Source organism: Clarias gariepinus, chromosome 1 (genome assembly GCF_024256425.1).
Source record: "Clarias gariepinus isolate MV-2021 ecotype Netherlands chromosome 1, CGAR_prim_01v2, whole genome shotgun sequence".
NCBI classification, from domain to species: Eukaryota; Metazoa; Chordata; class Actinopteri; order Siluriformes; family Clariidae; genus Clarias; species Clarias gariepinus.
Window position 1 is genome coordinate 38,880,370 of NC_071100.1, and position 16,807 is coordinate 38,897,176.

General features: G+C 37.6%; 1 protein-coding gene across 4 annotated transcripts in view; it reads right to left on the bottom strand.

The window, feature by feature from the left end:
* Positions 1-16,807, bottom strand: part of myripa (myosin VIIA and Rab interacting protein a) — a 29,736-nt gene that overhangs the window by 1,662 nt on the left and 11,267 nt on the right. Inside the window, exons 3-16 of one of the 4 annotated variants that reach the window (XM_053498143.1) lie at positions 11,792-12,013; positions 9,417-9,553; positions 5,434-5,508; positions 5,240-5,337; positions 4,897-4,977; positions 4,663-4,740; positions 4,342-4,498; positions 3,490-4,076; positions 2,019-3,392; positions 1,858-1,908; positions 1,407-1,586; positions 1,071-1,232; positions 226-303; positions 38-98 (exon numbers count right to left, since the gene is read on the bottom strand). In XM_053498143.1, coding sequence (XP_053354118.1) covers positions 38-98; positions 226-303; positions 1,071-1,232; positions 1,407-1,586; positions 1,858-1,908; positions 2,019-3,392; positions 3,490-4,076; positions 4,342-4,498; positions 4,663-4,740; positions 4,897-4,977; positions 5,240-5,337; positions 5,434-5,508; positions 9,417-9,553; positions 11,792-12,013 — 3,341 coding nt within the window. Of the gene's footprint in view, positions 1-37; positions 99-225; positions 304-1,070; positions 1,233-1,406; positions 1,587-1,857; positions 1,909-2,018; positions 3,396-3,489; positions 4,077-4,341; positions 4,499-4,662; positions 4,741-4,896; positions 4,978-5,239; positions 5,338-5,433; positions 5,509-9,416; positions 9,554-11,791; positions 12,014-16,807 lie in introns of all 4 variants that reach the window. The other 3 variants (XM_053498134.1, XM_053498150.1, XM_053498156.1) reach the window with 3 other exon arrangements.

A 16,807-nucleotide genomic window follows, 5' to 3' on the forward strand; every position in this document is an offset into this window, starting at 1 on the left:
CCCCTGGGACAGTTTGACGCTTTGGCTATTACAGTACCTTGCACTGGAGGTGCTGGCAGGCGGCGGCGGTGCTGGCGAGATGTATCTATGGTTTGTGGCTGCAATAAAAATGAAATTCATTTCACTGGATATGTGTGTGTGAGTGTGTGAACATAAGCTGTGTTACCGCTGCACAAATGTGTCAAATGTCTAAGACAGTGGCATGGTACTTTGTTTTGTTCTGACCTTGGCAAAACGTGTCTGTGGTGCTACATTAAGGCCAGCATTTTTCAGAGCTGCAATTCTCGCTGCAATGTCTGATACCTTAAGAAGAAAAAGGTCTATTTAAAAAAGCTCATAATAATGCAATTCATTATGTAAATCTCATTTTTTGGCTCTCATTTTCAGTCTAGTCCCAGTACCTATTCTTTAATTTACTGGAATTGGAAGTGGGTTGGATCAGCAACAAGTGAATATTTTGCCCCTGAAGTTGATGTGTTGAAAGCAGGAAGAATCGGCAGTTGTAAAGATTGGAGCGATTTTTACAAAGGCAGCTGGGTCAGAGCAACTCCAAAACTGCAGTTATTGAGGGATGTTCCCGGTCTGCAGTCATCACGACCTATCATAAGAGGTAGGAGGACCAGTGAATATGCAACAGGGCTCGCTGCCACACGTGGGGAGTGAAGACTGACCCATATAGTCCAATCCAATAGAAGAGCTACTGTAGATCATTAAGGTAATGCTGGTTCATAGTTAATAGTAAGGTGTAGAACACACAATGCATCACAGATTGTTGTGTATGAGACTGCGTAACCAGAGATGGGTCAGAGTCCCCGACCTGTCCTGTGCCCACTGCCCAACAAGTTTCATTGTTGAATTTTCCAGATCTCAGTTAATTTGAGCATCTCTGGGATGTACTGAAAACAACATGCTTTATCTATGGAAGCCCCACCTCAAAACCTACAGGACTACTTACAGTATAGGACTACTGATGGCTTGATGCCAGATACCGCAGCAAACCTATTATTATTATTATTATTATTATTGCACTGAGTGAATTACAGTGTTCCAGAAAAAGCAGCCTAACATACCTTAAGCTCAGACTGCTGTACTTGAGCAGCAGCCGAGGCCACTTGTTCTTCCAAATGAGAGAGCTCTTCGTCTGTGGTTTCTCCACTGATACTGCGTGCACACTCCTCAAGATCTCCCAGTTCAGCTTCCAGCCCAAATACAGCACTAGCAGCCACATATACCTGATATAGATAAACATAATTTCTGTGCATGTTCTGGGGTCTGCCACAAAAATCAAGATTTTTTTTTTATAAACTTAATAATATATGGAACACTGCAGACCAATTATGGAGGCAAATTATGTGCATTAGCTATGTAGGTGCTGATGGGTGACAGTTTGCAAGCTTGATTCCTACATTTTCCTCTAGTTTGCTGAGATGCTCATCTAGTTTCTTTCTCTGAGTGGGAGGAAGGGCAGGTCGATCCAAGGACTCAGGCTGGCTGAGACCCATGGAACCCTGGATGAGATCTTCAGTCGCATTGAGAACCTTTAGCACCTCAGTGGTAATACTGCGCAGAGACGCAGCCGAATACTTCTACATGTATACACACACAACACAGGTGGAACTTTCAGACATATACAAAGTTAAATAAATAAATAAGTAAATAAAGGATTAGTGAATCCTACACGCTTATTTAGCATAATTAGGCCAACAAAGCAAAGAAGATAGCGTTAAAAAGAAGCACAATAACAGTCAGATGAAGCCCTTTGCTGCTTCTAATACTGTATTATGTTGAATATAATTTTCCAATAAAAAAAATAATATCTAAAATAAAATGCATTCCGTTACAATGTGGAGCAGTCACCTGCTGTAGCAGAGTGTAGGTAAACTGCAGGTCTTTTTCTAAGCACAGAGCCTAACAGTCCCAGCCAGAAGCAGAGGAAGAAGGAAATTGTGAAGAGAAAGTACAATAAAAAAGCAGATTTTCGGTTTGCACAATTGTAAAACATCGAACACAAATCTTACTTTGTAGATTTCCTCTGGGGAGGGAAACTCATCCTGACCAGAAGGAGGGCATTCCAGAACATCCGTGAATATGTAGTCATTACTCTGTCCTGCCTGAGTAACACAGCTAAGCTCTTGTGTTTTCCCTAGCAAGTTACCCCTGCCCTCATTTTCCATTTCACTCTCTTGTGTTGGTTCATCCCTGTTCATTTCTTTGCTGTTGAACCCCATTGGATTATTCTGTGTTGTTTGAGTTTGTTCTTTTTGGTTTCCCATTTCCTCCTTCTCCATAATTGATTCATCTGTGATGAAATTTGATCTGCCGTATACTGTATGGCTTCTATGTGCCTCTGTTTTGTCTTCTGTAATATTTAAACCCTTAACTACATTCTCAATCATTTTATTACATCCTAGGTTGCCTTCCTCACAAAAATCCAGATTTTCCTGACTATATGTTAGTCCCTCTTTTTCCTTCTGCTTTCTGTATTCATTTACTGCATTTTCCATGCTGCCTTTTTGACTTTCATCTCCAGATCCAGCATCTTTTTTTTGCTCCCTGCACTCTTGATTCCCAACCTTATCACTTGCCCCTCTTCTATGACCTTCATTCTTTACACTGTGTTGATTTTTGACAAGGTCAGGCTCAGTATCAACTCCTGCTGGACGGTCTGATCTGTCTTTCTTTCCCTGTTTAACATTCTGATCCACATACATTCTCTCGCTCCTATCACTTGTTTTGTCTTCAGTAGTATTAACATCTGCACAAATGTTATTAGAGCTAGTTAATTCTAGCTTACTGCACTCTTTGGGTTCTCTTTTTATCTCAGCCTCACAATCAAAGCACACTTTCTGTGTCATTGTGGCAATTCTCTCCATTTCCAATGCACTTTGGTTCTCTACTGTCTCTTGTAAAAATTCATTGTGCAAATTATCAATCAAATTTGTGCTCAGGGTTTCTGAATTCCACAATTTCTTGTTCTTTTCCTCATTATCGTTGACATTTGGTAAGCCTCCATTTTGATCTTTATTCTCTTTTGTTTCTGAGTCTTTCACCCCCTTGTCTCCCTTTTCATGTCTCTCATCTACAGGCTCTTTTACTTCACCATTTTCACTGCTGGTTAAATGGCACTGTGCTTCATTTGATTGACTGGCCAGCCTTCCCAGTTTGAATATTAGCTGCTGATCCAAAGCACCACTCAGGACATGATGGTCAGTGTTGGGGTCTTCTGCATCAGGTCTGAAAACATCAGGAGTCATGTCCCCAGATTTCAAAATGTCTGGGGTCATAGAGCCTGGTGTGTCTGGAGTCATAGTCTCATCACTAAGAAATCCTGATACACTCTGAGTCTTGCTCTGGGATTTCAACAGATAATTCAGTAGCATCCTGCCATAGTCCTGCTGCAGAAAATACAAAATATTATTTATAATGTATTATAAAGTAAATTATCATAATTAATTTTATATAGTATATATTCTCAGATTTTTTTCTCACAGGTTCAGATAAAGATAGCCTTTTCCCACTGCATATGCTCAAGCCTTTTCCCTCTGTGGCCTCGCGCTTATTTCTTCTCCTCCGTCGTGTTCTCTTTACCCTGTTGTCCTCTAAGTCTTCCTCACTACTTTCTACACCATAACGGTTTGTTGTAATACCCATTGCATTATGACTTTGACAAGACAAGTGCCTGCCCTCTAAACAAACCTTTCTCTTCAGGAGAGGAAGTGATGATTTATGGATTTGAGGCACAGGGTTGTTCTGGTCACTTTCATTTTGAGGTTGGTCAGCAGTATTCTTTGTGGGTAATTTTATGGCTGAATGTGTGCTGGTGGTGTGATGGTCTTTTAGCAGCTTGCTGGAGGACAGTCTGCGAGAAATCTCCACCGGGGCAGCACCCCAGGCTCCGTCAGAGTCTGACTCAGTCTCAGAGGCCATTCCATCATATGCTGAGATCAAACCAGATTCCTTCTCTAGGGCACTAAACATTAGGTTCTCGTGTTTGGTCGGCAGGCTCAGCCGAGCCTGTTGGGTACTCTGGAGAGCAAACCAGTTCCCATCCGGACTCTGTAGCACTGAGGATGCACCTTTGGTCAAACACACAGGCAAAAATCACATACACATTTCACATATGGGCAAAACGTACCAGGACACTAATGGAGAGACAAAGCTCTTTAGATAGAGAAAAGCAACAACATCATGTTTTTATGTAATAAATATTAGTGTCTATAAGATGAAATAATGTTTATATAAATATCAATAATATTTATATTTTTAAATATTATTTATATTTATATATTTTAAGACATAGACAATTTCTTTAATTAAACCTTCCATTTTACAAACACTTACAGGAGTTTTCCAACCAGTCCATATTCTGATTCCAGCTAGCAATGGCAGGGACATCATCTTTCTTCAGCCCCTGTGTGCAAAGCACCGGACTCTGCTCAGCTTTGTCATGCTGGGACAGTATTTCATCAGTGAGAAGTGAGAAGGCTGATTGGGATGTCTGGGAAAAAAATGAAAAAGAAAGGCTGTTTAGGAAATAGGACACAGACAGCAAAATACAATGGCACTCTACTTTCTGATTCATTTGGCCTATATGAGAAAGTAGAGACCTAAGAAATCAGGCTACCCTGGTGTTTTATCAGTGGAAGAAAAAGGAGAACTTACATTTCTATTTTGATCAGGTGATGGCTCCAGATTACACTCTGTAGGCATCTCAGACAGATCTCTCTTCTTGCAGATAATCTGAGAAAAATTAGATGGCTTTAAGATTTACTTCCAAATAAAACATAATAATTTATGGTTTATCAGAGACATGCTTGGACACCAGGAATAGCTGAAAGCTAGAACAGATACAGAGTAGATATATTTTTTTTGTTGTTGTTCATGCTTGTTACTCACTGTCTGGACAATCATGGTGGTGAGCTCTTCTATCAGCTCTCCTCTGTTCTCTCGTAGGTAACAAGCCTTCTTCAGCTTCTCCTTTAGAAAAACAACAATAATAAAATTCAGTAATTTCATATATTTCATTGTACTTTCTATTATTGACATACATTCCAGTAATGATCATCTGTTGACAAAATTTGCAGCAGTTCAAAAACTACAGATGGCTGCAGGTCAGGTCAGATCTATATTTTTAATATAGACATCCTTAACAAGTATAATAAGAATGTTAATTTAAAGAAAAAAGTATATAACAACATCAGCGATTCAAAATTCCAACATCAGCGATACAAATAAATACCTGATTGCCTGTTTGTTTTTCTGCCTTAGTAATAGCCTCATCTATGGCTTCTTTTGCCACCCTAAGTGCCACACTAATGCTCTCCGCCATGCTGCACTCTGCAATGAAACAGTACACAAAACACTAATCTTATTGTATTATAGCATTTTGTAAACTAGATACTATGCTAGATTTATTATATTTTTGCCCCTTACCTTCAGTGTGCTTGTAGAATGTAGTGTCACTTTCATAAACACTGTCGTCAGTGCTTTCAGCATATACACTTCCGTCTGTTTAAAACAAAACCGCTGCATGATTAGGTGACAACACATTCTTATGAAGAGTTTTACAGTCAAATTAAAAGATTGTGATCCTCATTATGTCATACTGTATACTAAACACCCTGTTAGGATTTTATAGCTAAAAATATATTTTCGAAATCTTGCTAACCTAATTAAATCTTTTTTTGTCATTTAGTGCTTTGCAGATTGTTTACTTATCGATAGTAAAAACATACAAAATAGTAATGCTTGCATACCAATAATAGTATTTTACATTCACAACCAACATTGTAATAAATACAGAACCAAAGAAATATCACGCATGAAATTAATCTGTTGCAGGATGCATCTGGAAGATATTCAGAATAAATATAAAGATGAACAGATGTATCAACTCCAAAATCAGCAATGTCCCTTAAATATATTGCAATACGGCAATATCCGTTTTGTCCTATTGGTTTTTACTTTACTGAACCAGATGTAATATTTCATGTCGCACTGATAATGGCATCATGGCATCCTCAATCATTTCAGCTCTCAAACTGGATTTTATATTAGATGACCACTGGTAGGGCTACCAGACAAAAATTTCTTTGCCAGAGAGGAGAGAGATTTGTCTTTTGGTCATTTTGACAGCTTTATACCAGCTGTGATTGATCAGCAGCACCACTGCAGTCTCAAGCACACTATGCTTGTTTAATTGGACTAATAAACTTTATTTGACCATATAAACACCAATGAATATTTATAAAGAATGCATCAAAATTATACCTCTACGATTCCCCTACATGATGCCTGAAAGTCATGTGCATTGTGAATTAAAGCACAATGAATTAAAAAATTAAAAAACATTGGGTTTCACAATAAATTGTGCTTATGGCTCTATTTTCCTAAAGGATTGCATTTTACTGTTCACTTTTTGATTTCATTTCATTTTTTTTATTATTAATATTTTAGCCATGTATTTACAGTGACTATTCGGTAATGTGTGAGCACTCGTTTTGATCACCAGCTAGAAGACAGATAATAGCCAAGCAACAGTGACACTAAGTCACCTTTAACACATCATTAACGCAACACTTTTTACACAAAGTACACTTCACCTGCATGCCAGACACTAAATAATTTTGATGTTCTTATAGTAAGTTATGTCTACTAGTGTTTCAGTTAAATAGATGAGCTGTGTGATAAATATTTTATGATAGACAGCAATTCTGCATGTCTCTGAATTATAATGATAGCATTTAATTTTAAAATTTCAGGTTTTGGGCAAAATTTTACTTCTGTTGTTCTGTTTTTGTTGTTCTCACGGGACCTTTTTCACCTATTTTGCATTCAAAGTGGACATATTTTCTTTTTCTTTTACAGCTAAAATTTCATCAATGTTTAGAGAGCTGTCCCCAGTATCTGGTACATGATTTAATGGTAATACTTATTGACAGTCTATGGGCTGCTCAAAACGGCAGATTTTTTTGATGGATAACACATACTGACAGCACCATACATGGCCCCAAAGGTGATAAAAAATAAGCTACTAGTTCAGAAAGCCTTTAATGTTGCTACCCACTGATTTAAAAGGACTGCCCTTTAGCTCCCACACATTTCTAAAAAAAAAAACCCACACAAGCATTAGACTAATATAGCAAAAGTAAATCTTATCTGTCTAAACTGCACTGAGAAAAATTTTGTTGCCATTATTTTTTGTCTATTCATATTTAGGAGAGACCAGTCCGTTAGGTCTCTGCAAATGCTAACATTCCAGGGCTACATCTTACTCCACAAATATACCAATAGACTCAAAGATAAAAAAAAACAGTAAGGGGCATGGAATCATCTCCTCGATGAGGCATGATGAGGCATCCCATATTTAGATACCCCATTGACATGCAACCTGCAGCCCCAAATACACTTCTTGGTACAGCGTCAGCCATAACAGAATTCACTATGCTCAGATGTGCCTGGATACTGAATGCAGATGCACGGATGCCATTCTGCTTACAATATGCATCATGTGTGACTCTGGTAATATGCTAGTCATTCTCTTACTATTAATGGAACAAGCAAGACATTTAAAGATGTTACTGTGTTTTTGATGGAGCTGACTACTATTTCTTGCCAAAGGGACACCTAAGCCCCCTACAAGTAGCACCCTATACAGAGATTGATTCTCATTCAACCCAAATTAAATAAGTAATCTTAACAAATTAAATAATAGAACAAAAACAAATAACTTAGCAGCCAATATAAAAATACAATATACGCTCTGTACCCTAGATTTTCTGATCAAAGATTTTAAATAAATTTTGACTTGAAAAACAAGCATTGTCTTGGTTTACGAGTACCGAGTAACATGTATCACGCATGCGCATCTGGTTTTGACGCCAAGCGTCACTTGATCACTGGTTTTTCTCTCTCTTGCGCTGTAGAAGTGGGTAATCGTCTCCCCTGCTGGGTCTTAGTGCTCGTCTCTTACTAGTATAATCAACATCCGTGTACGCATTTTCTCCCTCAGCCAATTATTTTTATGCATTTATTTTTTGGAACGAATAATTTGAATAGTTTCCATTATTTCTTATGGGAAAATAAAATTCGGTTTACAAGTGTTTTGGAATACATGCACACTTTCGGGACAAATTATGCTCATAATCCAAGATTTTACTGTACATACTTTCCCAAACTTTCAAATTTGTTATCTGGCTGCTAAGATCTCACAGACACAGGAGGATCCTTGCCCCTGTAGGATACAAATGTGAAACCCTACTAACTTCCCATAGATCAAAGAAGCTACTTGAATGAGTAGTCAAACATTTTAACCTAGCATGAAAGAAGTCCAGTTAACATGACTCAAACTACAGATACCCTCAGTTGAATGATGCCAAACCTACACACACAATAAATACAGTCAGTAGAGGTTTTCCAAGTAGAATAGGTTATGTAACAAATGTAGGTAAAAAATGTATTTGGTATCATTTGAATGTCAGCAAAATGACCTGGGCAATTCCATTATTATTTATAGGCATGGTTTACTTTACTTTATTTTATTTGGTATGTAATACAGTATACTATGGATTCAGCAAGAAAATGAACTGACATATCTAGACAAAACACTACATTGTGAACTCCACCCTAGACACAAGGGTATTTCTCTAAAAATATATCTTAAAATATATCCAGATATGACAGTATACACAGAAAGAGAGAGAGAGAAAGAGAGAGAAACAGAGAGAGAGAGTGAGAGGGGGAGAAAGAGACATTCAAGCCCACACGCTGTACACAATAACTTGCATAAGTATTCAACTCCCTTGAACTTGCCCACATTTTGTTAGTGTTATAACTGAAATGGACATAGTTCAGATTATAAAACATGAATCTGCAAAAAAAAAAAAAAACATAATATACAAAATTGATTAATTATATAATTGTTAAAAAAATTTAAATGCAAAAAAAAATACTCTAAAGTAAAGAATGCAGAACATTTTTTTTAATGGGGATTTCCATTCAGACACTCTTTCGTAGTTCTGAGATGTTTGACCTTAAAGAAGTTTTAAAGGTTTAAAGTTTTTTTTTTCATCTCTGCAGAGGTCTGATGCTCTTTTAGAAAGATTATTGGGTTCTTGCTCGCCACCCTTACCAAGACTCTTTTAGCCCAGTTACTGAGTCTGGCCTGGCAGACTGCTCTAGTCTAGGTGCTTTTCCCTCATCTCCTATTTTACAGTATGCTGGAGCCAACTGTGCTGCTGATTACATTTAAACCACCTTTAGAGACATAGCCCAAAATATATTATAAACACATCTAAATAACTGCAAGATGGATTATTTTTAAATTCATATTTTCTAAAAAAAAAAAAAAAAAAAAAAAAGAAAGAGAGCTCCAATATAGTAACTAGCACAAACAGTAAATAACTGATGTTTGTCACCTGTAAATTCGGCCTGGCTCCCCTGGTCTCCTACATGCCGCCTATAGAGCATCTTCAGCACTTTGGCACTTCCAAACCTCTTAAATCGTCTCCTCACATTACTGTAGAACCACTCTAGAGATTGTGTTTTCAGCAGTCTGCAAACACACACAAACATACCCACACATACCATATCCTTTAAATGAGCACTAAACAAAATTACTAAACTGTATGTAAGGCATAATTTCTTTGCTTAGATATGAGGATTCTGTGCTACAGTCCATATATATTTAATATCATTTTATGCAAATTTTATTTGATCTCTTGAAATAGAAAAATTTGTTCTCTCTCTAAAACCAATCTACATTCATGTAATCACACACATTTACACTTAAAATTATCAACTATATATTTGATGACAGAATTTCTTTTAATAAAATATAGCCAAAGCATGCAGTTTCGAGTCTAAGCTATTCCTAATGCTAACTGTACTGTGAAAAGCTGGTGGTAAACTGTCTTATTAACACACATTTCTAAAAAGAGGTGAGATGTCAAATATTAATCGCATGATAGCTGTCCAACCCAGTAACACAAGAGAATGTGGTCTCTGCTAACAAGTTTCATTATAACCATGGTATTACAAAAGTAGTACTTATCACCCATGTCTATTGCATATAGTATCTGCAAATTTTGGTAAATTTATATACTGTATGCAAATTGATTTCTGCCTTTAAAATTTTTGTTATTTAAAGTACCACTAAAACCAACATGGAACAGCATACAACCTCAGCCGAACAACAACATGTAATTTTTTACCATGCCATTATTTATTTGACAAAAATGAAGCCCCCAAAAAAACATGTGGGCAATACTACAGTAAGCACCCTCTTTCTGCTTCCACAGGACTTGAGAAGATAAGTTGCAGTAAGTTGCTGCTAATCATCAGCCCTTAATAATGATCATCAACTTATTTGCCTGCCTGGAGCATTTAGGTGTGTGTTAACACAATGCCAAGAGGGAAAAATACATAAGCAAGGGTCTTAAAGAAGTAACAGTTGCAACACATTAAACTGGAAAGGCTTATAAAATCATGTCCAAGCAATTTAGAGTTCAGCCTTATACAGTGAGAAAGATTATTCACAAGTAAAAAAGCATTCAGGACAACTGCCAATCTTCCAATGAGTGGACATCCCAAGGTCAGACCATGTAATGCTCAGAGAAATCCAAAAAGAACAAAAAGCTATATCTCAGATCCTACAAGTATCACTAAGCATGTTAAATGTTGAAGTCGATACCTGCACAATTACAAGAAAACTGAACAAGTACTGTTTGTTTGAAAGAATTTCCAGGAAAACGCATCTTCTGTCTAAAAAGACTCATGCCCATGCCATGTTTGGTAAAAACAGCATTTCACCAGAACCACCAAACATACCCATTGTCAAGCATGCCAGTGGATGGATAATGATTTAGGCTTGTTTTTGCAGCCACAGGACCTGGGCACCTTATTGTCATTGAGTTGACCATGAACTCCTCTATATAACAGAGTATCCTAGAGACAATATGAGGCCATCTGTCTGACAGCTAAACCTTGGTCGAAATTGGATCAAGCAACAGGACAATTATCTGAAGTTCACCAGTAAATCTACATCAGAATAGATGAAAAAATAAAAGAATCAAGGTTTTCTAATGGCATAGTCAAAATCCAGACCTTAACCAAATTTAAATGCTGTGGTGGGACCTTAAAAGAGCTGTGCATTATGTTGGATGGGCCATAAAGTCAAACAGAAAATGACTACTAAATGATAAAAGTTATTGTTGCTAAAGGTGGATCCAAAAGCTATTGAATCATGGGGTATTGGTTTGTTTGTTTTTTACATCATTTTAGTTAAATACATAATAAATGTGTTTTTTATATGTACGGTGTTACTGTATATGTTGTTGATCGTATGAGGTTATATTTGCCTAATACTTAGACCCATAATAATCAGATTTACACAAAATATCACATATAGTTAAAGAGGGGGTAACTTAAAAACTCATGAAACTCATAAAAATAATTCTGCCAGGGTATGAAAATATTACTTGGACAAATCTCTTTACAGAGCCATGCAGTACAATTTTGTTAAGGTTAGCAAAATGTGGTACCTAATGACCTCCAACTACAGAATGGTTAAAGGAATAATGCTATTACAAAGATGGAAGGCAAAAAATGCTTTAGATTTCAGGTACATGTGGCATTTTAAAACATTCTTACAATTCCATTTAACAGAATCACAGAACCTTTACCAAGAGCAGCATCTCTGGGCTTGAGGAAGCTGAGTCTTCAGTCACGCCTCAAGCATAAATAGCACTCTTGATCCCCTGGTCGGGTCTTTAAGTGCAGTAAAAGCGCTTACCTGCTCTTCTCACAGGCGGAGCACAGCCAGGTTTTGTCAGTTTCAGAATACGAACAGCAGCGCTTGCAGACGTTGTAGCGACAGTCCAAGCAGCGGCGGCGTGGCTTCAAAAAGAAGGTGAAGGATGAGCAACAGCGGATGCAGCAGCGCTCATTAAAGCCACTCTGACGTGACAGCAGAACACAACGACTCTCCTCCTGGTCCAGCTCCTGTTTCAACTCACTAATAGGGAGAAAGTGTGTGTGTATGTGTTGAGCGAGAGTGAGAGAGAGACAGACAGGGAGAGTAAGAGAGAGAGAGAGAGAGAGAGAGTGTGTGTGTGTGTGTGTGTGTGTGTGTGTGTGTGTGTGTGTGTGTGTGTGTGTGTAAGAGAGAGAGAGAGAGAGAGAGAGAGAGAGAGATTTTGAATACAGTGTTCCACAGAAAGATACACAAGGAGTGTGTACTGGATCCACAATCCTTCTATGTAACTGCTTTAGAGTGGTCAGTCATTAACCAAACAGAAAAGTAATGCTTTCTGCTATATAGTACAGTAATTAATCTTATAAGCTCACAGTTAGAGTGCTCTGGTTGGATGACACAAGAATATGTGCCCTGTACCAGCAGGTGCAGGGCTGCGGGAAACACTGCTCATATAGTACACACTTGCCAAAGAACTCACCCCAGGTGAGATGAAACGAAAGAACAGTCAAGCCTAAATTACTTTGCAAGAATCGTATAATTGTCCTTCAAACTGCATCGGATCACCAAATAAAGAAAAATCATCTGGCAATACAGAAATTCCAGGACAACTATAAAATTCTGATGACTTACCCTAACAAATACTGTACAATAAGGTCTAAAGACCTGAAACTGGATCAAGCCAGTTAATAAGGGAAAAGATTAGCTAGACTTTTAATATTTAGGATACATTCTGCCCAGGGAAGAAACCTGATTTTCTGCACGCCCTAAAGGGCCAATGCTGCTTCTGGACATCATTACACAGATATACGGATGCAGAAAAGAGTGTTTTCATGAGTTTAAATATATCTACCATGGTGTCAATCAAAGGATAGGGAGGCCTTATAGATTTTTCACTTCTATAAATAAAAAGGACAGGAAGGTCGTATAGGAGGTATGTAATTCACACTTTTGTAAAGAGGCTGATTTTAATGCAGACATCCAGGATCTTTATGGACATTACTGGGATGGTCTGCCAAAAACAGCAACAGATCAGAATGTCATCAATGAATGTCATCAGCCGATCAATTCAGCATGGCCATGAGCGACTCATTAACAAAGACCTGGAAGGCCATGACAAGACCATGTAACATTATCTGGTATTTATAATGTCCTTGCATTGTAATGAAAGCTGTCTTGTTATGGGCTTGCTAGCTTGAATCCATGAAATTACCAGCAGTATAAGTCAAAAATTGCACACAAGGACTGTACATTTCATTTTTTTTTTTAACAGAGCATTAGTACATTACTCTAAATCTGCACAAATGCGGTCACTTTCAACATAATACAGTTTGTCCCTGACTCTCCTCAAAAAACAGCGCTCTCCCATTTCCTGAGGCTAAACATGAGAAATATGGGGATTTGACCTTGGCTTGAAGAATATAAATTATAAATCTTTGACGGCTGGGACAGTGGTTGCTCAGTGGTTAAGGCAGACAGTCAGGGTTCAAACCCAGCATTAGGTGAAGGTTGGAGCCACAGAAAGCTTGTGAAATAACCCTAATTGCAGATGAAATGCCTGGAACAGTAGGTGATTTTGGCATACATTCCAAAGGTTAATTACAACATTTATGTAATGTAACTAAAATGCACTCACATACTCTAAGATCTCATTTTATACAGCAAACAATGTGATAGTCAGATCATTTATGAAAATGATTGCTCATGCTTGAAGAACCACTCTTTGTCAATTTGAATCTGGAAAGATGGCATCATCAGGGAAAAAACTCAATTGATGTGATAACCTGGTCATTCAGTGCCCTTCAGGTCGTCAGGTGACTAAATTTTAATTCTACATAACATTGTTGAGCCTAGACCTGACCAACCGAACCAACCCCAAAATCTAACACTGCCTCCCGAGACATGTACATTCGGCACCATGCATGATGGGTGCATTGCTTTAAGCTCTTTCTTTTTTACTCTGATGCACCCGTCGCTCTGGTGTTCGGTAAATCTGGACACATAAGACCACATGACCTTTTTATTTATTAATCCAAAGTTCATACTCTCAAGCACATTCAAGCCTTTTTTCCTAGTACACTGTGTGAATGTAACGCTCCCACTTTTACAATTAAACATAACTATGGGTTTTATTAATGATTTTTTAACCATGCAGATTCAACAAGCATTCAAGTAATCCCCATTATTGATTTTTATACACTTTTTTTTGTGCATGAATGTAAGAAGCTTGCACATTCTCATATTCAGTCTCATTAACAGCCTTAAATGCAGTGACACAACTCCATAATACTGTAGGTTCTGAATTTCTGGGTTGCCAAATACTTCATTTGATCTAATTAGTAGATTATTAATGATTGTTTTCTTCTTTGTGTATAACCATCTTTTGGTCACATGATTAGTTCTTATTCTGTCTTCCCTCTCATTTTTAAATGTTTTTATTATGCATGTTAACCCGTTAACCCCTCTTTGATTCTTTAAGATTTTCAACCTATTTCACTGCTTTAGGATCAGATATGAAACTAGATGTAGATTTAAAGCATCCATAATAAAGTACTGGAAGCATGCCTGATGCACCAAGCTACTCCATCTGTGCAGCAAAAACAACACACACTCACACACACACACACACACACACACACACACACACACACACACACGCACAGGCGAGAGAGTAAACAACCATCGGACATGTTCTAGTTCTGTGGTTTCTGGTCCATAACAGCATAAGCAAATTCGTTATGTTTCATACCAGCTTAGGACAGTCACGCTCATTTAGCCTTGTCTCATCAGACTGGCTGCTCATCTTCTTTTACAGCATATTCGTCCCTCATCTCAGTAACTAATGCTGGCATGCAACAAAAAAGGAAAAGGGCAAGTGGAACCCAACAGAGAAAGTGAAATAATAATGAAAATGAAATAATAATAAAATAAATAAATAAACAAACACTTATAAACACTGCAACACTGCACATAATACAGTATATAATAATATACAGGCCTGACCATGTGTTTTTATCCCACAGAAAAGCCAATGCAGCACAAATCACCAAAAAAGTAAAGCTGGCCACAATAGAAATGCACCAGAACATCCAGTGCACCACAGAAAGAGGCTTGGCCTCCAAAATCCTCAGATCCCAATCTGATTAACCCAAGCACCCGTGGTATACTCCAGACAAACAAGCCCAAACCATGAAACCCTACCTTGCAACCTACAGCACCCAAAGGATCTACTGCCAACGTCCTGGTGCTAGACCCCACAGCACACCCGGAGGGCACAAAAGAAACCCAAAACCTGGGTGGTTTTAACTTTAATGGTTTTAATGTTAAGGTTGATTGGTATATATAAATATATTACTTATTGTGGTGAAAGAAACACTACAACATTTTTTATTTAACTAATCAACTAGTTAAATTTACTGATGACCTTATACATTCTTCTTAGTACAAGGTTTAATGATACAAAGTTGGCAAGTTCATAGAACCACAATTAAAATGCACAAATGAAACACATATCCAGGACATGGATGCCACTTGAGATTTAACAACGCATTTTTAGACTAATGCCAGCAGTCACTTGAAATTAGTTGAAGAATGACCAGAAAGCACAGGGAGCAACAGTCACACACAAAATAATAAGCAGGAAACAGTACAACAATCATTCCCAATCCATTTCCACTGCTAACAATAAACCATAAATGCTTATATTAATGCATGTAAACAAATTAGAAGCATTTTTTGGAGCAGTGAATATAAAGGCAGACAAAATAAAAATAGAACTCTTTGATTATAATTGAGCTCGTCATGCTTGGAGTAAACAAGGAAGTGTGAACTAAAAGACAGGACCATGAAATGGGGCTGATTCTCTGCAAACAATAATGGTGTATTACATGTGAAATTCGCTGAAAACTGATAGAAGATTTTGCAGGTCCATTAGAGGAACTCTTCTAAACTTTCTGACAATTTTGCCAGAGGAATGGGATAAAATGAAACACAATGCTACGAAAAGCTAATTACTTAGGCAGTCCTAAAGCACATTTTTGCAAAACTAAAAAAAAGCACAAAATAATGGTATTTTGTGATGTCCAAATACTTTTTTTTAAAACAGCAGTGTTTGTCATTATAAATACATACCTTCATGATCAGATTTATTAGCGCCAAGTCAAACGGCTTTATGTGTAAATGTGAAGTGTATATATTCATAGAACACCCCAAAAGTATTAGAACTAAAAGGTTAAAATGCAGTTAATGCAGGGTACTTTTGTTTTTCAATGTTTGCTGAAGTTTTGTTCCTGCACTGTAGCTTTACATCACAGAGACTGAAAACAAATGTTTCATAAAACAAATTTCAGAGGATAATCAGGAACTACCGTATGCAAGTACGTCTGGACATTCACGTGGGTGAGCATGCAAATAACTACGCAGAGAAACTAAGCTGAGAAAGATCTTACTGCGCTGCAGCTGAGAGTACGCCAGCTTGCGGAGCAAATTGATTAGATCCAGAAGCGGCAGAACTGTCAAAAATACAGGAGCATTTCAAACAGACAAGTGGAGCACCAACCAGAGAGTCAAGTGGTCGTCTCCTGTATAAAAGCTGATACTGGTGGCTCTGGCTTTCTGGCTACATTTTAATGGGTTGAACAGTCAAAAAATCACTGCAGTGACTGATAAAATGAACCTAAAAATTAAATAATCTCTCTAAAATTTTCCCTGGAGATGCACTAAGATCTTTGTTTGTTTGTTTTTTGCCACTAACCTATTAGCTCTGTATCGGTTGACTTCCTCAAACTAACACTACATTAATCATTCTGAATTGATTAATTTTGATATGATTTCAGT